The sequence below is a fragment of the Microtus oregoni genome, unplaced genomic scaffold (genome assembly GCF_018167655.1).
Source record: "Microtus oregoni isolate MIOR12 unplaced genomic scaffold, Mior012 000101F_ref0000407, whole genome shotgun sequence".
NCBI classification, from domain to species: Eukaryota; Metazoa; Chordata; class Mammalia; order Rodentia; family Cricetidae; genus Microtus; species Microtus oregoni.
The window spans coordinates 1,943,944-1,966,232 of NW_024544715.1; the positions used below are offsets into that span (position 1 = coordinate 1,943,944).

At 46.3% G+C, this 22,289-nt stretch overlaps 1 protein-coding gene and 1 long non-coding RNA gene across 2 annotated transcripts in view; one reads left to right on the forward strand and one right to left on the reverse strand.

Annotated features, from left to right (window-relative positions):
* The first annotated feature begins 1,800 nt into the window (after window positions 1-1,800).
* Window positions 1,801-22,289, forward strand: part of LOC121443156 (BTB/POZ domain-containing protein KCTD1) — a 200,861-nt gene continuing 180,372 nt past the window's right edge. Inside the window, exon 1 of the mRNA XM_041644828.1 lies at window positions 1,801-1,907. Within this exon, the coding sequence (XP_041500762.1) occupies window positions 1,899-1,907 (9 nt within the window). The 5' untranslated portion in view covers window positions 1,801-1,898. The remainder of the gene's footprint in view (window positions 1,908-22,289) is intronic.
* On the reverse strand, window positions 17,408-21,732 carry LOC121443158. The gene is made up of 3 exons (XR_005973636.1): window positions 21,260-21,732; window positions 18,546-18,694; window positions 17,408-17,632 (listed from the first exon to the last, which is right to left on the reverse strand). It is a non-coding gene; the product is annotated as an uncharacterized LOC121443158 (long non-coding RNA).

The window sequence follows — 22,289 nt, forward strand, 5'->3', positions numbered from 1 at the left end:
TCACTTCTCTATGTTAACAACATTTGGAAAATGAACCATTAATTCTGTTGAATTTAGCTTTTTGTAGTGACTTTAAACATTTTATTTCAGTTCACAGAATATATTTACCAAAGACAATATGCAAAAAAACTATGGGTCTCTTTGTGTTGCATTCTAAACATATTTTTGTTTTCTTCTTCCAAAGGAATGATGTTTTCAAAGCAATTGCCTATACCAACACACTTTTCACACTACATATAAAAACCGACCACCATTCCTGGTTCTCATTATAGCATCAATCTCTTGAGTCATTACAGACTGGTTTGTTGGGGCCTATTAAAAAAAAAAAACATAATCCTTTCTTTTTCTGCTGACATTGAAGCAGTTCCTCACCTTAAGAGATAAAATGATGGGTAAAAATCACTTCCTGAAAAAGGCTGCCAGCTACAAATATTTGCAAGGCATATCTGCTGCTGTGTGGGTTTCCTGTTTCTGTATCCTTGGCAGTATAGGCTGTACAACCATACCATCCCCCTGCCCTCCTCTCTCCGTCTCCCTCCCTCCTCTGTGTATGTGTGTGTAGTCTCTCTCTGGTGTGTGTTTATACACATGTTTATGTATTTTATATGAAGTGTCAGCAAAGTCTTTGAATTAATGAACTGTGAAGAACTCAAAAACATACCATTTCAAAATGCATGCTGCAAAGATTTAACACTAATGGGAGGTGACCCTTGAGTTTACAATCGAATATCCCACTCTAACCGAAAAGAATTAAGATAAAAGACAGTCTTCAGTAAAAGTCTTTGAACAAAGACCTAGAGAGGAAGAAGAGATGGAGTGGAAGATGGTCAGAAGTCAGAACTGCAACTGGGGAGATGTGTTTGTATTCCTATCTTTGCCTCCAACAAATAATGGACTCATACAAATTCCCTACAAAGGTACGGGAGGAGGTGGGGGGAGGCAAGGAGAGAACACAGGAGGTATGTTCGGAAGGTTGACAAATAAACCTAAATGGTAGGTATGTTAGGTTTTGTTTTCTTTTAATTTTGCCACTAAAAAAATGCAGTGTAACTCCTTCAATCTCTTTACAATTCTGCATGGTTGAACATTTGAAATGAGTTTGTGTATCACCCCCAGGCACTGATTCAGACTTGATTGGGGCAAAGCAGGCTCCATGTGCTTATTTTTATCCACGTCATTTGGGATATTTATGTCGCCAAAGGAACCAAAACCACGCTGTTCTATTGCCAAATTATCACCTAGCCTTTGATCAGACAGGGCGGCAAGCCTCATCAACAAGTTGTGCGACCTTCCTGTAACAGTAACGTCAGGTCAACTCGAGAAAGTGAAGCGAGAGCCCTAAACACAAATAGAAAGAAACAACCAACAATTCTTGTAATTATCATCATCTGCTGCATTTCCCTCTTTTGGCAAAGAAACACTCCATCCATTTGTAGAAATCGCCTGCGGACACGTTACATCAAAACTAATCACAACGATTAAAATCAGCTTTTCTGTGCAAGAGGAGAGGAAAAAGCAAGTTGGAGGCTGAAATGAGACTGTTTTTCCAACAAAAAAAAAAATCTGGGGAAATTTTCTATATGTATATTTCTCTATAGCCTATGTAAGTCTTTATTTTTGAAGATCAACTGTGAGCCCTGTGATCGGTTAATTTGATTTAAGTTTTATTTTGGAGATTTGGACTAGAGGTAGAGGCGCGAGTTAATTGTATCCTGATCCTTGCCTTGAGGGGTTTCAAAGCCCTGGAGCAACTCTCCTCTGTATTTTGTTCTGTCTACCTTAGCCAAGCTATTGCATTTCTCTCTGGTGTGGCGAGGCGAGCAGATCGCTGGGAGAGAAATCGGAAAAGGGGGGAGAGGAAAAGGAAAAGGGGACTTGGAGAGAGACTTTGTGCTTCAATGTTTCAGGTAAGATCTGACGGTTTGGGTTTGTTATTATTTGCTAAGGAGGGTATGGCTGGGACTTTGGGCGCAACTCGCTTTTACGCATGTGCCAGGCATGGGGCGAGAGCGCGGCACACTCGCACACACGCAGCCGGGCGCGGACGGCGGCTTGGGAGCCGCTCGCACCGGCTGCGGCTCCTCGGTTTTCTTCCTGGCCAAGGGAGCCGAGCGGGCGCGGGCGGTGGCCACGGAAGTCCGAGTCGGGGGCTCCGCGGGGTCGGTAGCCGGAGCGCCGACCGGGCTGGGGCGGGCAGAGGGGAGGTTTCCACGGCCGGGTCCTGAGTCTCGGGAGCGCAGCCCCACGACTCTCGAACCCCCGTCGCCCCCGTCCCTGCTCCCGCGTGCCGCGCGTCCATTCTTCCCGGGGAGCCCCGGGGCTCGGGGCTCGGCGCCTACCTCGTGGGGGTGGGGATCGTCGCCCTGCTCCCAGCCAGCCTTGGCGGCGCCCCCCGGGACACTCGCTCAAAGACGCCATTGTGGCTGCTGAGCGGATCGGGCCCCGGGGCGCCTTATTTATTTATTTATTTGCTTATTTATTTATTTTTCCCTTCCCTTTTCTCCCCGGCCGAGCCCTTTTGTGAGCCGCGGCTAGTGCCGAGAGCCGGCCCGCGTGCAACCCGGGCTGATCCAGATTCGTCGCCTCCGCCCACTCGGGCGCCTTTAAAGCCCTTTTCCATCTCCTCCCATTTCCCCTCCCCCCCTCCCTGGGTGCAAATGTTTCATTTATTTTTAAAAAGCGCCGGTTCTTCTTCCTCCCCACCTCCTCCCTTGTTAGTGAGCTGGGATTAAGAAGTCTCCTTGGGAGGCGGGCGCGGACTGGGGCGCTGGGGTGGGGAGAAGGCTGCGGTCGCCGCAGGTAACGGTGGTGGCTTTTGGCGTTCGCCTCCTCTCCCCGAGCCAGCAACGTGGAGTCCAGAGCCCGGTCCTTCCCTTCTCTTCCTCCTCCTCCTCTGGCGGCCACTGTTCACTTAAAGGGACAGAGTTTCCTGGTCGCCACCGGTGTGCACGGTCTGAACCGGTATTCGGGGCGCAGGGGTAGGAGGAAGGGAGTCAGTTTGGCTCCTTTCTGACCTCTTTCCTCCCCACCCCCAGCCTGCCTCCCCTCTTGGTGGAATTGTGGAGTGCGCTTCCTCTCCTGCCCCCAAGAGGGACCTGGCTGGAAAATAAGAGTCCTCAACTCCTGGAAAAAAGACAGGGGAGGGTGGCACGTTGTGGTGAATTGCTTCCTAAGTGAGGTGGAGCCCCTGAACGTCCAAGAAGGGTAGTGAGAACCTGTGGTGCGGGGACTCCTTGCCTGGACGCCGGCCTGGCACAGGCGTCCGGCATACAACTTTCTAGCGATCGCGGGCCGATAGGGATTGCCTTTGTGCTTTCCAACATTCAGGCTGTCGTGGAAATGATTTTCCAATGTAAACACGTTTTCACTGTCTGTGCTTCGGGTTCCGGCTGGGCCGGAGAGGACTAAGTTAGCAAAGTTTCGATGGGGCGGTCGGCTTTGTACGTGGAGAGTCGCACGCGGAAACTGTCCAGGACCCCTTGGCTCTGGCTTCCTGGCTAAGAGAGACACCGCAGTAGGCAGAAGTAATTTGGTACAAATATTATACTACCGTTTAGACCATAAGACTGGCTGCTTTGCCCACCTCCTCCTGTGTGTGTGTGTGTGTGTGTATGTGTGTTTGTGTGTGTGAGTGTGTGTGTGTGCGCGCGCGCGCCCTTGGTGGCACTTAGACACACGGTTTAACATACTCATTCTTTAAGAAACGTTTGCCTTCTGTTTTCAATCAACTAAACTGGCAGCCGGAGATACAAGTTTATTTGAGAATACCCTCTGGGTACCAAGCATGCTTGGATTGTTTTAGCAAATTAAAAATGAGCAAAATGCTTTTACCTTCTCAGCAGTAGACTCCTTAAGAGACCTCCTGTTTCGTGTGTTATTGTGTGTGCGTTCCGGGGGAAGCGTTTTCTGTGTGTATCTCAAATGTTTTTAATGTGGAAAAAAACCAAAATAAAGGATTTTTTAAAGGCTGAGACTGATGTTGTGGAATGATTCGTTAAATCTGGACCATTTATGATTCATTAAATCAAGAAATTCACCTGCCTGTATGGGAGGCTGTGGGAGTTAATAGCCAGCCGGCTAGGCGAATTTTAAGTAGCTGTGAGTTCATTTGTCTCGGGGATAATGGGCAAGATGCCTATTTAGATTTTGGTGGCATGTGGCTTCGGAGAAGGGGCTGTCTGTGTAGGAGTCCTGCTCATGCAGATTGAGAAGAGCTGCTGGTCACTGTAAGAATAGCAGTAGGTTAAATGTTTACCAGTGAGGTGACAAAGGTGACCCTGGAACTTTATAACTTAAGATCAGAGAGAACTTGGCGGGATGGGACTTTTGTGTGTAAGGAGAACATAAGTGACTAGTCAAAAGTGCCGAAATCTCTAGATGCATTAAGTACGAATGATTGTGTGTGTGTGTGTGGGGGGGGTATCTCCCACCACAGCATGTAAAATGACTGCAGTAGTTTTTGCTCTATTAATTATGCCTGAAGCACAATATAGACTCCCTGAGCACACACTAGAGGTCTCTCTTCTAGCTGTACAATTATTGGCTTGTAATCCTTTGCCAGACCTTGTATAATAAGGGTGTTCAGTGAAGGCCTGGTTCAGAAGTAATTTTGCCTTCCTGGTTATTCTCCGTACTTGGGGGAGAGTATTCATCAATTACTGCCCGTTTTATGCTGCCCACGCATTTGGAAAGGGATTAATTTAAGAAAAACTTCCCTTGACTGGTGAAAATGTTCCTCAGTTTGCTTTGAATCCTGCATTTTAGGCTTGCCTGCACCAAATTATTTACCCAAAGCAATTTCTTTTAAAATGCAAACATAAACAGTGAAAGTTGCATTTGTTGGAGAGTGTTCTGAAATGAAACTTTGGTTTGGCTCTTGAGTTTAGCAATGCTTTCTAGTCTTTCTAAACTCAAAGCGATTGCTGCAGCAGCCTGAAATTTGCTCAGATCTCCCCTTTACATCCCGGGTGAGTCACTCAAACAAGGCTTTTTGAAAGTTGCTTTTTAAACTGTATTTCTGAACTTTTTTCAGCTATTATTTATTATTTTCCAATAAACAAAACATTTATCCTGAAGATAAAGCATCACGGGAATACGATCTTTTGGATATGTGTGTGTGCGCGCGCGCGCGCTTGCTTGTTTTGAGAGCTTCCCCATGAAGGCATGAGAAACAATTGGCCTTCCCTTCCTTGGTAACAGCAGCAGCTCCCTTACTTCTCATTCATAAAAATGTACTATACTAAGGCTTTGCTTTTGAAGAGTTTGGTTTGAGAGCTCTGGGAAGAGGAAGATGAGGTTAACTTTTAAGAATCATATTCTGAAGTTTGTTCTCATTAAGCTCATCCGATCATTCAACCATTATTTCTTAGTGCTGACTGTACAGGAAACTCCCCGCTAGATGCTGGAGACACCATGGTGGGAATGGCATGCAGCGCCATGATTGCTTGATTACAGAGACAGACATTCACCGAATAACTGAACAACTGATAAGAGATTAGTGCTTTGGAAGAAAAGGGAAATTTCAGTAGAATGAACCAAAGAGGGGCGAAAGAGCCAGGACTGGGGTCAGATTTCCAAAGAAAGCTCTAGATTCTAAGATCTAAATGTTGAAGAGGTAGGTGGAAGATCTGGGCTGCAGGATGGAAATCTGGTTTTAACCCTCACCGAGGGATAGGTGGGTGAGAAAGATGGGAGAGGCATGGCGTACTGTGTGCATTGAAAGGACAGTTCTGGAAGTGCACAGGCAGATAACTAGACAGCCCACGGTGGGAGATTCATAACCCTTACATCGCTTAATACAGTGGTTGGGCAAGAACAGATGAAGCCAATAACAGAACGTGATGAAAGAATTTGAGATCCACTTAGAAGGAAAACGGGTGGAACCCAGGGAAAGGTTGGTTACAGGTCCCCAAGAAGGGAGAAGTGTTGAGTGTCAAGGTTTCGGGCATCTTGTGACTTGGCTGTGAAGGGTCCTCCAAGTAGAAGGCAGCTGCTGCTATAGGTTTAGATGATTATGGACCCTTTAGGGGGGAAAACCTTACTTAAGGAAGTAGGCCACCGAGGGTGGGCTCCGAGCTTCGTATCCTGGCCCTGCTTCCTGCCCACTCTCTGCATCAGTCCAAACATGATGTGAGGGTGTGTGGAGTCCACCAGCATACGCCTGTCACCATATAGCCATGGCTTCCATGCCTTTCCCTTGGAGATGGACTGCACTCCTCACATTGTCAGCCCAAGCAAACCTTTGCTTCCTTAAGCAATACAGTAGAAAAATTAGTGAATACAGGGCACGTTAATCAAGTATATGATGGTGTTCAGGATGCGGGCTTTGGTAATGAGAAGCCTCATTCACACCCAGGGCATCTGAATTCACAGAGGCAGCCAAGGCATCTGGTCTGGTCATTCTTCAATTGCTCCGTTTGTTCCCCAGTCCTGTACAGGGCCTGCAGTCCTTCAGGCCCCACCTGCCTGCCTTTCGCATCCTGTCCTCCAAGCCTCTCTTTTCTTTATGACCTGCCCTGGGAGGTCTGCGTAACTAGCTCCTGATAAGCTGGGAGTCATCATTGAGAGAGTCTTGTTTTAACCTGCTGGAACAAAATCAAGTCTGTGTCTTATAACACACATTGTGTCAAGAATCTCATAAAACCAGTGGTGTAGTGACTGGCAAGCTGCCTGTGTTATAAATAACTCTGCATCCATGCCCCTGTAAGCAAATCTAATTCAATTCGTTGGGTCACTGAAAGCAATACGAAAGTAGGAGGAGTGGGTGGGAAGAGGAGGGGCACGGGCAGGAGCTGGGCGACAAGGGAAGGAAATGGGGTGAATAGAATATATCATGTAAATGTATAAAATATGTTATTGCGTATAAAACATTTATACTAGTAACTTAAAAATATTAAGGTATTAAATTACTAGAAAAATGAATTGTTTAGTGACTGGAGAGATTGCTCAATGGTTAAGACTGCTTACTGCTCTTGCAGAGGACCTGAGTTTGGATTCCAGCACCCACATGTTGGCTCACAGTGGCTTATGATGTCTGGCTTCTGTGAGTTCCTGCATTGCATGTGGTGCACATAACTGTAGCAGGCAAGGCACACATACACATAAATAAAATAAGTGAATATATATTTATAAAAAATTAATTTCATCTCCACCTTTTAAAGGCATTTACATACAAATAATATAATCATTGTATGTCATAAGAAAGAAAGAAACGAAGGAAGGAAGGAAAGACCTGTAACTATACAAATCACCCTTACATTGTCTCCTACTTTGATAGATTTTTGTGCATCTGTCCTTTGTATAGATGACTGTCTTGGTCAGTGTTCTATCGCTGTGAAGAGACCCCGTGACTTTGGCGACTGTTGTAAAAGAAAACATTTAATTGGGACATACTCACTTTTTCAGAAGTTTACTCCATTATCAGCATGGTGGGAAGCACGTGTCACACGGGAGACATGGTGCTGAAGAGGTAGCTAAGAGTTCTTCATCTGGATCCAGGGGTGGCAGGGAGAGACAGACACTGGGACTGGCTTGGGTCCACCCCCAGGGGCATACTTCCTTCAACAAGGCCACAATCCTAATTCCTGTCAAGGTCCACTCCCTAAAGACTGAGCATTGGAAGCTATGAGCCTGTGGGGGCCATTCCTACCACCACAGTGACATTTGTGTTGCTGGGGAAAAAAAATCCAAGACAGAAGCAATTAGGAGAAGAAATGATCTTCTTGGTTCTTGGTTTCAGAGGGTTTCATGAGAAAGACATGGTAGGGAGGAAGGTTCGGGAGAGAGGTTCAGTCTGGGGTTGCAGGCTCCTGCGGGGGCTATTTATGTACATGGTGACTAACTAGGAAGCACAAAAATTGTGACTGGGGACTTCCTAGTGACCCATTTCTACCACCTAGGCCCACCTCCTAAACAATCCACAGCCCCCTAAAATACCTTCAACCACTGGAGAACTCCAGGCCATCAACCAGTTGGGGAACATTTTAAATTCAAACTATAATGATCCCTGCATCTCAGACTTGCTGTACTGATCCTTGGCTAGCCTGATCTTCATACAGCCTTTCGTATTTCTGTATAAGTGAACATTTTGGTACTTCTGATGTCTTGTTCCTTCTTTCAATTTGTTCTTATTTCTACAAAACGTATTCTTTGATGTCTAGATTCCTAAAAGATAGAGACCTGCTAGGAAATTGTTTTGTCCAGTATGGGGTTCACTATCAAAACAGCACTTACTACTGACTGTTGGCTAATTTTTAAATAATTTAGAATTGGGCATTAAGTGATCTTACTTTCAATATCAAAATATATTAGGAAAAGAATTTTCACTGAAGAAGCCCGCCATAGATCTTTTATAATAGTATGTCTCTTTCTGCTTGTACTTCTTCCAAAAAATTCCAGGCTGGGGCTACTTCCAGAAAATTCAGGCTTCAGTTATTTCCAGGAAATAATGCAAATACCATTCTCTTCATGGGAGTTTGATACACAAATGAATCCCCTAAGTCTTGGGGGTGAGCTTTGATTAGATAAACATCCATCCTTTCGGCCACATCACCTGGAGTTCCATTTCCAATCTCCCTTGTGTGGTTGCTGAGAGTATACACAGCATCAAACACCCCAAGGCACGCACTATTGCAGGAATCAGCCCAATTCTGGATGCTTTCCCCTCTGCACACTTGAATCCTGCTGTTTCCTGGCTTCGTGAGTGCCCAGAATGTCCGTGGTTAAGAGGAGCAAATCCACCACACCTCACTGAACCCCTGGAATAACACTAACTACAAAGCTTATAGGAGGTAGTGTAAGTCTGGGGTGGTGGTAAACCCAGTGAACTCACTCTCGGATGTGTCAGGTGGAGAATATTAATGATAAACTCAGAGTCACCAATAATGTATTGGTAGTGAACTAAAGGAAAGAAATTATTAAGCTTCCCTTTGGTGTAATTTAACCAGAGTGAGGCTAGATTTGAATCCTTTCTCCCTTCTGTCATTCCTGTCTGTTTCATGAACTTGAATCCAAGCCTACCTGAATGCTGCCTTATCTGTCTCTCTGTCCCTCTCTCCGTACATCCATGTCTCTAATGTGTGTGTGTGTGTGTGTGTGTGTGTGTCTGTCTGTCTGTCTGTCTGTTTATCCGTCCGTCCGTCCTTGCATGTCTGTGTCTGTTCCTCTATTAACAAAGGGCTTTGCTCTGTGTTTACTTCACAGGACAGAAAGCGCCCCATGGGGAAGGAATGAGTACCTTATAAAAATCTTTAACAGAGTTTCACAGTCACTGACTAGCAACACTGCCCAGCCTTTGTGATGAGTGCTCGTTTATAAGGCTGCTTTCAGCCTGTTTTCTGTTTCCAGCATTCATTACCATCACACACACACACACACACACACACACACACACACACTTGGGTCTGGAACTTGGAAGAGTATGTAATTTAAGATTACAGCTATGCATTAGCTTAGGTTATAAAAGCTGATTATATGGGAAATCCAAGGCAAGTAAGGTTGGTTTCTACATTGTTCTTTTAAAGGCAGGTTAAATGAACAGGCTTAGTATGCAATATGATAACAATCTCAAGCCCTACATGACTTTAAAGTATATTATTAACTTTGACTATGGGGTCCAGCAAAAGCTTTGGTCCCTTTGGATGTATTATTTTGTAATAATGCATTACCACAGCCAACCTTAGCATTAATCTCTTTATTGTTCCATGAACATTCCTAGCTCGCTCTCCAATCCAGGCTAATATGAGAGGTTTTTTGTTTGTTTGTTTCTGAGGTGGAGGCTTTCACTATGTGGAATTCTGTAGATCTGGTTAGCCATAAACTCAGAGACCCTTCTGCCTCTGCCACCTGGTTCTGAGCATTTTGATAGACACTCTGCAGAGTGTTCCTGCACTGCCATCAGCTCCCATTCATTCTCTGCCCCCACTTTCCTCCCACTGCTATGCCGTTCATAAGAGAAAAAGCAAAGAATCGAAATGGTTGGAGGTGGTGGACAGATGGCTCAATGGGTAAAGGTGTTTTCTGCACACACATGAGGACCTATGCTTGGGTCCCCAGCACCCACATAAAAGCCTAGGATGGGGCTTCTCACCCATAATTCCAGCAGAGGGGGAGGGGTATGGAGGCAGATGCTGGGAGCTCACTCCCCAGCCAATCTAGCCAAAACAGTCAGCTTCAGATCCAGTGGAAGAGTCTCTCTCAAAAAATAAGATGGAGAGCCATTGAGGTAGACACCAGATAACAACCCCTGGCTTTCCCACATGCCAGCACGCATGTACACACCAACTTACGTAACCCTTGTATCTAAGTACACAACAAAGTGGTTTGTGATTGCTGCCATCAGAACATCCCGGTTGTAAAGCTCTTGCTGAGCAAAGTATACGCTCACACATACTCCGCCACATCAATCAAAATGTGGGTTTGTTTTTCTACTCAGAGCGAACTGACAGTGGCCCCTGCTGCCGCCACAGGCTGCCACTATGACAATGCCTTCTGAACTGGAGAGTGTGCGAGTTGGAAGGATTTCAGATGCTCTCTAGAGGCAGTAAGATTCTTCCTGATACTTCCTTCCTAAGCATCTGCTGTCAGCATCACTTTTTATTTGGATATCAATCCCACTTTGCTGGAAATCTGTAGCTAATGGAACAGAAAATGTATATAAAACCAGAGACCAAGTATCTCTGTGTGAAAGAATCAAACACTACATTGGTCCAGGGCATTAACAATTCTCCCCCAAACCTACCTGCTCCATGCCCATATTCACACCTGCCTCGATCAGTTTCTAACTGTATCGGCTTGACGAACTTCTCTTTTCTAAGCCTTGGTGTTCAGACTGTAAAGTAACTGGTTTGCTGCCCCGTGATTGAGTAACAGCGTGGGCTGGCTATAAACAAGACAGCAATGGGCTGAAGATCATTCTGAGAGTCAAGTGAGGCACACATGCCTGTCATGTTCTGGCCATCAGAAGAAAGTGTAGTCTAAGAGTAGAGGCTGTGTTTATTTTCCTCGCCTCTTTTTGTTAGAATGGGTTTGGTTTTAAGTATTTATTTATGTTTTATTTATGTATGTCAATGTGTCTATATGCCCACAGAGGCCAGAAGAGTTTTTCCTACTCTGTGGAGCTAGTGTACAGGTGGTTGTGAGCTGCCCAACATGGCGTAAAAACCAACTCTTCCTCTGGAAGAGCAGCAACGTACAGCAATATGCCTAACCTTTGAGCTTCTACTTTTAATTTTCCTTCAAAGTTTTATTTCTGTCTCTGTCTCTCCCTCTTTCTGTCTTTCTCTGTCTCTGTCTCTGTCTGTCTGTCTGTCTGTCTCTCTGTCTCTCTCTCTCTCTCTCTATCTCTCTCTCTCTCTCTGTGTGTGTGTGTGTGTGTGTGTGTGTGTGTGTGTGAATGGATGTATTTTCCCTATGTGGGGATTTGTTGCTCTGAGGCTCAAAAAGGGTGTCAAATTCCCTGGACTGGAGTGGGAGGTAGTTACGGACCTTCACATGGGTGCTAGGAACCAAATCCAGGTTTTCAACAAGGACAGCAAATGCTCTTAAGAGCTTAGCCATCTCTGCAACCCGTTTTGCTTGTTTATTTATTTGTTTGTTTCTTCTTCTTCTTCTTGAGTCAGGTCTCACGTAGCCCAGGCTGGCCTCCCTTGTTACTATTCATAGTTGGCCCTGAACATCTATCTGATCGTCCTCTTCTGCCGTCAAGTACTGACATTGCCAGAACTTAGGGCCATACCCAGTTCTTTGAGGCATACAGCGTTGATGCTCAATAAATAGTTTAGAAGCCAGATGCTGACTTTGCCTTCCTGGAAGCCCTTTCTGCTACTGACAAGAGAATCCATGTTCTGCCAGATGCCCTGGCCTGATGGTTTTCGGCATTGTCTGATTAAATAGATCGATCATTTGGGACAGACGAACTTTGTTTAAAAGATAGCCCTCTTTTACTTTTTGTTTTTTTTCGTGTTATTAAAGACAGGGTTTTATGTAGCTCAAGCTGGCCTTAAGCTTTGTGTGCAGCTAATGAAAACTTTGAACTTCTTGGCCTCCGGCTCCCGCCTGCTCGGTGCTGGCATGGTAGGTGTGTGCCACCACAACTATTGTAAGACGTGCTGGCAGATCGAACCCAGCTTCGTGCTCACAGGAAATTCATACTGTGCAGATTCGTAGGGTCACCAAACAATGCAGACAATTAGAGTTGGTGTTGGAAGACAGGGCAAACAAGCCACCCTGTTCTGACCCCGCCCGGTTCTGGAGTTTGTTGCACCATTGAGCGACTCAGGAGCTGGTGCGATACCCATTCCATCCAGCAGATGGCGGTGACGCACACTCCTGATCTTGCCAAGCCTCCGGTTTTTTACTTTCTGGCATTGAGAAAAGCTAGGTTAAGCCAACTTTTAAAACCTGCCTTGGCTGCTCCCTGGGAACAACTGAGGCGCAGAGGGGCAGCTCCAAGCTCGAAGCATCAGCATCTCCAAGTAGCCCATTTCCTCCTGGACAGTGGGCCAGGGAGGAGACATATCCTTGTGTTAGCATCCACGACTGTGATTTCCCGAGAACGGAATTATCTGGGACTGGGGTGGGATGGGGGGAAGAAGTGGAAGGGGGGAGGTTGGAGGGGGTGCTGAATGCCTAATGAAATCAACAGAGGAAAGTGCTATTATCCCCCAGCATCAGCCATATTATCACATGCTCCATTGAAATGACTTGGGATTCATCAGAAATCAAGAATTAAATAAAGATGATAACTCAGTTTTAAGTATTCATGAGCCACCATGAAGGGAAAAGTGTTACATGTTACTGAATAGTAATTTGTAGTTCTGTCTTGTAGGGCACTGGTAACTTGGTCTTCCAGTTGCTTGGAGCCCTGAGTCTGCTGTTAACACTTTGACCATACTCCTAGCTTCATTAAGCACTTTTGAGACACTAATTCTTCTCGGCAACTCTGTAAAATGGGGGAAATAGTTATGTCTTGACCTAGAAAAACCACAAGGACCTGAGGATGTTGTTCAGTAGGGGAAGTGCTTGCCCTGGGACCTGGGTCATCATCATCCATCAATCGGGGATGGTGGCACAGGCCCGTAATCCCAGCACTCAGAAGGCAGAGGTAGAATTAGAACTTCAAGGTCATCCTTGGTTATGTAGCGGAGCTTGAGCCTGCCTGGGATGCAAGAGACTTCATGGGGTAGGGGGAAAAGAGGGTTTCAAAAGAAGCATAAATACATTGGCTGTGTTTCATGCTCAGACTCCAGAAGACAAACCAATGGTGCTCCTACTGCAGAGTAAAGCTCTAACCGTGGGTCCTTGGAGAGCCTGGCCTGATTTACAGACACAGGAAATCAACGACGAGAGGGTATGGGCTTATGTTCTAGTTGTGCATGACACAGCCCGTCAACATTAAAAAAAAAATTTCTTTACATTTTTAATGAGGGGTCTTTAGACATTTATAGCCATTAAGGTATTTTCTGAAACCTAAACTGTTAGCAGAGACCCAGGATGGCCCCACTCCCTGAGAGATTCCACTCCTAGACTTGCCACTGGTGTTCTCCCGAGGAAGTAGGGAAAGTCAGGTGACTTGCTGAGTCTCTTTGTTTGCTACATAGTCAAAGATGATTGAACTCCTGATCCTCCTGCCTCTGCCTTTCCAGTTTTGGCACTGCAGGCACACTCCACCACAGGTTCTTCCCATCACTTCTGAGGGACATCTAGTAAAACAACTCTTACACATGTGTTCTGGCAACACACACTGGTGAAGCAAGCCACCTGCAGCATGCGCTAACTTAGCCTTCCTTGACCTGGGGTGTAGATCATTGGCCTTGCGACATGGAGGCAAGCAGATTCTGAGCCTTTGCTACCTTTATCAAGAACCCTCTCAAAAATAAACAGACTGACAAAGCAAATACCCCTTGAAGTGTGGGAGGCAAGGCTGGTTCTAGGAGCTGAGCTTTCGTGGGTTTGGACTCTGCAGCCTGTGCTACCATCAAATAAAGTGGTTAGACACATCAGTCTCTAAGAGAAAGCCAAAATTTCAGAATTAAGTCTGCTTTTCGGGTGGCTGAAATATTTCAGAGATCTGAAGGAAAGAAGTGACGAGTCATTCCTAGGTTTCGTAAGTCACACTAGCTGCATGAAAAACAGGGTTTTCTGAAGGAAAACCAGATCTTGATCTACCCTCTGCCCAGTTTATCAGTCACTGCTGAGCAGGAAAAACCATGAGAGTTCACAGCCGGTGGAATCATGGGTACTCTGGCAGTCATGCTTGTTGGTAGATGGGTCAGAACTGAGGATGTGAGATGGGATCGAAGCTCTACAACCTTCCACCTGAAGCAATCAGGGCTATTTCTCCTCATGTTTAGCCCTTGCAATCAAACCTTTGTGTTTATGCAAATCACTGAAAAATGCTATTCTTTTGCTTCTGATGTGTCTTTGTGTCTAAATGCACGAGAAACTATGAATATTTCTAGCTGAAGTTCAAATAATTTAAAAAAAAAAGCACAACCAAGCCAGGTGGTGGTGGCACACTCCTTGTATCCCAGCACTCGGGAGGCAGAAGCAAGGGACTACTCTGAGTTCGAGGCCAAACTGGTCTACAGAGCAAGTTCCAGAACAGCCAGAGCTATACCAAGAAACCCTGTCTGTTTTGAGAAAGACAGACAGACAGACAGACAGACAGAGACACAGACACAGAGAGAAGGAGGAAGGAAGGAAGCTGAGCTGGTTCATTCTACATAATTACTTAAGGAGTCTTCCATGGTCATCCCTCCACCTTAAATACTGTGTTAGTCAAAATATATTTTAGGGCCAAGAGAAACGGTGCGTTCTGGTAAAGGTGCCTGCCACTACCAAGCCTGATAGCCTGCGTTCAGCCAGGCTGAACCTGGTGGGTGGAAAGAATCAACTCCCTCAAGTTCTCTAAACTTTAGAAACTGCCCGCATGCAAACAGGAGTGCACACACCCCTAAAGACACGAGTAAATAAAGCATAATACAATTTAAATGCATTTCAGACTTCAGACATAGATTCAGTTTTTGCTTTTGAAAATGGGCTCCTAGATTTCTTTTCTTTTCCTTTGGTTGTACAATTGCAATATTCATGTACTTCAGTTATTTTTGACAGTTCTTCTGCAAACTATAAATGCCTGGGAAGAACATTTCTAAATTACCCCACTAAGGAATAAGACAGATACATTTTTTAACAACTGAAACAAAAGCTACGTTCTGCTAAGTTTCCGCATTAACTCAGTGTCCTTATGGAGAAGGCACAGTGCTTCTCGGCTGACTGGGGGACAAAGCCCTTCGCACACAATAATTCCTAACCTCGGATTATGGATTTGTGTGTATGGCTGCCCACACGTAGGATCTGTTTGTGACTCTTCAAGAGCTCATAGTGGTTTTTACAAATGTTCTGTGCTCCAGGGCTGGGGTGCAGCTCAGTTGGTAGAGTGCTCTCCTAATATTCGGAAAGCCTGGGTTCAAACTGTAGAAATGCTTACACTACACCCTGCTGGCACTGCCTGCAGTCCCAGGGATTTGGTGGTAGAAGCAAGCGCTGGGGTCACCCTTGACTACAGAGTGAGCGCCACATTAGTTAGCGTGGCTTTTGCTTCTGAACCTCGCTGCTGCTGCCCTGTTAGTCAACAGCCCCTGCCCCTTATTCCTTCATTTCCTGGACCTCTTGGTCCTTCTTGGCTTTCTAAGGTTTCCTTTTCATCCTAGGGACATGAGTGATGATGGCCAGTCAGTCTAGTCTAGTAGGAGAGTTCCAGGATAGTAAGAAGCCCTTCAGAAGCAAGGTGAAGAGTTACTAAGGAAGACAATGAAGGATGACCACTGGCTCACACACACACATGCACATATATGAACATGCATACAAGTACATGCACAAAGTGGTTAAGTGGGTACAATTAAGTGCTGTGTAACAGAACAGGTCAGTGTCTGGATGGTGTCACTGTTGCTGGGCATAGCGTGTCCCTTGTTATGGCTGTGCTTGGCAGACTCTCTACTGTCTTACCTCATTCTTCATGGGGGGTTTGATATCAAAATTCTCTTCTTCTCTTAAGTGCCTTTGAACCTGGCTTACAGCTGCTAGACAATCCACATGTCTGTGTTCTCCCAACCCTCAAATATTTCATCTTTAAGCTATAGTGTGGCTGTATTTGGAGAGCTGGCCTCTAGGCATATAGCTAAGGACAAACAGAGCCATAAAGGCCTAGAATTGTTATCTGGTCAGGTTAGCCGCGAGATCTTTCTTCTCTGCTTTTGCATCAAGAGACAGCATTAGTTACTTTGGACTTCACTGTTACAAATACCTGACGAAATCAACTTAAGCTAAGAGAGGTTTATGGCAGCTCAAGGAGGTGGAGTTTAGCATGGTGGAGCAGGCGTGGTAGCAGGTGTGTCCTAGTCTATACTGTCTGGAGGGAGAGCAGTGGTCTCGCTTCACCAGTGGTCAGGGAGGTCAGCACTGCATGCTGGATTCACCTCTTTTCACTCTGAGACCTCAACCCTCAGATGTGCAACACCCACATGCAGTGTGGGTCTTCTGACCTCAGTTAACCCCCTGGACACACCCAGGGGTCTCCAGTCAGTAAGGCTTACCCACCAGAGGCTGCCGAATATACAGCAAGTAGGTGGCTGTCTGTGCACCAGGAACCGAACCCTTGCCAGCTCTTGAGGTGGCCAGCACCTTGATCTTGGAATTCCTGGCCTCCAGAATCATGAGAAATAAATTTGTTTAAAGCCAACTGGTCTGAAAGTGTGCTTTAGAATCCAAGCTGAATAAAATACACACTTCTAAAAATAAAACAGGTGTGAGCACATGCACACGCATGACCACATACATACACACTCAGCTTCCCTTCACTCCTGACTCTTATTTTCAAATCATTTCCTTTCCTCGTGTGTTGTAGTAGCAAGGCCGAGCAGAACAGGATCCCAAACACGGATCTGCAGACAGTCCACAGGGCTTTCTCTAACTTCTCTTCGAGTAGAAACCTCTGCTGCCTTCCGGTAGCCCATGCTATTTAACTGACCTTGTAGGTCACTTTGGTCTCTGCTTGTCACCAAATCTCAGCCTAGTTCCTAATATAGTACTGCCTTTTTCTTTAACTGAATGGTTTTTTTTTCCCAAGTGATTTAGAAAAATGGGAAGCTATCTCTGAATTTCTTAGTATTCCACATAGGTGGTACCATCCGTCATCTGTCTCATTCCAGTTGAAGCAGAAATGCAAGTTTGGAATCAAACTTAGGAAGATGGTTTAAGGAAATGTTCTCTTCTAGACTCTACTGTGAGCTCTCTGTCTCCTCTCTCTCCCCCTCATGTGTGTGAAACATCAAGATTTATATATGAAATTAGAATCCAAACCATTGTTTATTTAATGGAATATTGTCACACCACAAGCCTGCAAGGTCCTGTTTATCTCGAGGATAAATGTCATCACTGTCCCTGTGACAGTCAGATTCTGGCACTGTCTATGAGAGATGTGACAATAGGTAAAGATGAGGCTGTAGAACGTTGGCTTCTGTTGCCGTGGTGACTTTTAGTTTCCATGTTGGTCCTCTGCCCTCACAGGACACCCTTTCCGTGTCGTCCACAGTGAATCAAGGCAGGGTCTGGGTTCCGAGCACAGGAAAGGCACCTGCAGGGCAAGGGAAGTAGTGACAGCTGCAGCGATGTCACCCCAACCTCTGTGAGGTACTTGTCACATCTGCATACACACTCAGGGACACAGATGCACAGGTACAGGAGTGAGGTGCTTTTGTCTGTCTACTGTGTAGCACAGGCTGGCCTCGGTTGTGGAAATCCTCCTGTCTCTGCCTTCCAAGCATTGAGATCACAGGTGTGTACCATTAGTCTGGCCTTTCTGCTTCTAAATAGAACCTACTGGTATGGTTTTACTTGTTTGTTGGTTTGGTTTGGTTTGATTTTGTGTATTCAGTCTTCATAGCAGAGGATAACCTTGAACTTCTGATCCTCTTGGCTAGGGTTACGAGTGTGAGTCACTATACCCAGTTTGTGTGGTGCTGTGGATGAAACGCAGGACCTCATGTTAAGCTCAGTTGTTGAAGGAGCACAGGATGGTGCTGTGATAACTGTAACACCTACTATACCTCCTATTGGAGTTGCTGGTAAAAAGCCACAGCATTTCGTGCCTAAATGTGGCACTGAGCAGAAAAAAGCCCTGGCCATCGTGATGGTGATGAGCTCCTACGGAGAGCCCAGTGCACTGTGAGCTCTGGGGAGGGGGCTTCTCACAACTCAGGGTAAGGAGACTTGGGGGAAATCACAGTGACAGAGACCAGTAGGAGAATTTTTCAAAAAGCAAAGTGAACAGAAAAGGAGGTTCATCTGTGGCTGCCCGAGTTACCAAATGCCAGCCTGACAGGGAGAGGGGCTGTCGTGGGAAGAATTCTCAAAGCTGTGACTAAGCTAAAAAGGGCAGAGGAGCTTCTGCTGAAGAGTGCGGGTGTATTTTTAAAAATGCAAACTGTACAAGTGGGTATTACATATGCTGTCAGTTACAAGCAACTGATGCACTAGCAGCCTGTTACCTGGCACTGCTGGGCTGGGAGAATGGTTCCAGTTCTCCAGGCTTAGGATCTTGTGGGAAGAGAGTAGATGGCTGCTGGAGAGGGTGATGACCTCTCATAGTGCGGCAGAAGCCCAGCAAGGTCCACAGCTCACTGGAGGGAGCAAGTACCTACGAGAGATTAGAGATGCACACAGCTGCACACGGGATGTGCACAGCTGCACACAGGATGCACACAGCTGCACACAGGATGCACATAGCTGCACATGGGATGCACATAGCTGCACACGGGATGCACATAGCTGCACACGGGATGCACACAGCTGCACACGGGATGCACACAGTTGCACATGGGATGCACACAGCTGCACACGGGATGCACACAACTGGGACAGTGAAGCAGATAAAAGAAGTAGATCAAAGATAAATGTGGCTTTGACAGAGACAGGCAAAGAATGTGGGTTCCAAGATGCTGCTGGCTCCTTCCTAGGATCTAGAGCCCACCAATTTGCCCAGCTTACAGTTCTTGTCTTCCGTGGTTTCCCTGGGTTTCCTCGGAAGATGTCTCTATCCCAGGGAGTGTTGTGTCCCTTGACTCTCGTAAGAACTATTTCTATCTGTGTGTCGACCTGCCTAGGGTACACCTTCACTTGGCAGACACTTCTGTGGCATCTCTAGGGGAGCCCACAACCTTCCTGCTCTCTGTGCCTCTCCTGCAGTGACCTTACCATTCGCCCACATTCCCAGTGTAGAATCCTTGTGGCTTTCTTTCTTCCTCTATTACCCCCTAGACTCAGAGTTACACATGAAGACAGATGTGCAGTGCAGGAAAGCATGCGGTGCTCGCTGACACACACACACACTAGATGGCTGCTTCAACCGCCCTGATACAGGGATCACAGGCATACGCCACCGCACCTGACAATAACTGTGAGATCCTTTCCCAGCCGTCAAACTGCTCTTGTCTTCGACATTCTATCCTTGCTTTAAAATATTCCAGAAACTCCCATAGCCTACTGGACATGACAGAAAAGCCTGGGCCTGACCTAGCATCCATACATCCACTGGCCTTGGCCTGACTTACTGGGGACCCCTCCCACCACCCCACTTATATGCCAGATTAAGGCCTCTCTAGATTCCTTGTCCCAAACTGCTGTGTCCTGCTGCCATCTTCTCTTTATAGTGTCCTTTGTCCTCAGGGACCCTTATCTCCTTCAGCTTCAGGACAGATTCCAGATACTTGCTCCCTCAAGCTCTGGGAGCTTCAAGCCCAGGTCTCGGATGCTGGCCTTGAAGGAGAGTTTAGGTTGCAACTGTGTTAGCATCTCCCCATTTCTGTCAAACTTCTCTGGTGTTTGAAGAGGACCAGAGATGGGGAGCAGAGGCAAAGGGAGGGGGAGGGGTTCCTTAAGAGCATCACTAACTGAGTTATCAGAAAAACCCTGGAGACAAATAAAGTATTTATGAGGCTAGAAGATCGTGAACTGTCCAGATGTGGTGATTTAAATGAGAAATGACCCCTCTACTGTCAGACATTTGAATACTTGGTCTCCAGTTGGTGGCACTGCTTGGGGAGACTTAGGAGGCAGGGATTCGCTACAGGAAATGTGCCGTGGGAGAGTTTAAAGTTAAACTTGTAGCTTTGTTCTTGGGGTTTGTGGAAGTCTGAAAGAACATGGCCTTCAAAGGGAGTGGCACTATTAGGAAGCATGACTTTGTTGGAGTGGGTGTGGCCTTGTTGGAGGAAGTGTGTCACTGTGGAGGAGGGATTTGAGGTCTCATATATGCTCAAACCAGTATCTTAATTCGCTTCCTGTTGCCTTCAAGATGTAGAACTCTCAGTTCTTTCTCCAACACCTTGTCTGCCTGCGTGCCTCCATGGTCCTACCTACCATGACGACAGTGGGCAACACATCTGGAACTGTAAACCACCCCAATTAAATGTTTCCATTTGTAACAGTTGCCATGGTCATGGTGTTTCTTCACAGCCATAGAGACCCTAACTAAGACACGGTTCAAGATGTGAGCGCTCAGCTCCTTGATCCTGCTGCCTCTGTTCTCCTGTATCACATACACCAACCCTCTGGAACCACAATCCCAAATCAACATCTTCTTCTGTAAGTTGCCTTGGTTGTGGTGTTTTATCATAGCATAGAAAAGTAATTAGTGCAGCGGGACCTTGTGGAAGTGTAATTAGGGTGACTTTGAAATGGTTTGCTATTACCTTTGGAGAATCAAAGGCTTAATCAAAGAAGCCTCGAATACAGAATGGATGGAAAGGCTTTGAACTTGGGAGATGAAGGTATACAGTGGATACAGAAATTTTGGGTGTTGTTAGTGGGTGAATTATCTACAAACGGTATGATATGTATGAGAGAGACTTCCTGAAATGACGCTAGGGGCCTGTGGTCCATTAACTCAAACTGTCCTTAGTTCAACTTTCTAAGAGGAACGTAGTGATGTCAGCAGCCTGCAAGACTTTGTACTGGGCCTGGTATCAGCATCATGTTCCTCACTGTCCACAGCAACTACTTAAGGGTTGTTGTCCCACCCTTCTGATAAGGAAGCAGCGGCACAGAGAGCTGTATTTTATGTCATTATCATAGCATTGCACAGCTTAGACCACAGCGGAACTGAGATGCCAATCAGTGGACTCCAAAGCTGGGCTAGTGGACTAGATTGTTTCCCGGCTGCTGTAACAAAACACCCGACAAAAGCAAGGGATGAAAGATTTACCTGGACTCTGCTTGAGGGTACAGGGATGGCGTGGAGGAGTGTGAAGCCACTGATCACATTGCGTCTACACAGAGAGGTGAATGCCGGTCCCAGTTCATTAGTTATTCAGTCCAGGACCCCAGCCCTCGGACGGGTGCTGTCCACATGTTGGGTGGGTCTTCTCACGTCCGTTTACCTATCCTGGACACCTCTTCAGCAACACACCCTGAGGCTTGTCTCTTGACAGGATTGACTGACACATGGATATTGCATCTAGGGTGGGCTGGCCACTGTTCTCACACAGCAGCTTCCGGCTTTTCTGGGTCACCAAGCAGCTCCCAAATCAAGACATGGAGACATTATTGGTTAGACATGCTCAACTTTAGCTTTAGCCCATTTATGACTAGCTTTTTTTCTTTAACCTGCTCCTCTTCATCTTCATTTTACCTCATGGCGTTTTACTTTTCCTTCTGCATGATCCACTCTGTCTGTTGATGGGTGGTGTGTGTGTGTGTGTCCCACTCTGTGTGTTGACGGGTGGTGTGTGTGTGTGTACCACTCTGTGTGTTGACGGGTGGTGTGTGTGTGCGTGCCCCACTCTGTCTGTTGACAAGTCGTGTGTGTGCGTGTCCCACTCTGTCTGTTGACTAGTCATGTGTGTGCGTGTCCCATTCTGTGTCTGTTGAAGGGTGGCTGCCTGGCTGGCCTTGGGCGTCTCTCTCTTTTTCTCCCTCATTCTCTCCCTCCTTTCTTCCCTCCTCTCATGCCTGGATTTCTTTTTTTCTTTTCTTTTTTTTTTTTTTTTTTTTTTTTGGTTTTTCGAGACAGGGTTTCTCTGTGGCTTTGGAGCCTGTCCTGGAACTAGCTCTGTAGACCAGGCTGGTCTCGAACTCACAGAGATCCGCCTGCCTCTGCCTCCCGAGTACTGGGATTAAAGGCATGCACCACCATCGCCCGGCTCATGCCTGGATTCCTCCTACTTACTTTCTCTGTCCACCAACCCTGACTATCCCTTGCCTGCCCAGCTGTTGGCCATTCAGCTTTTTATTAG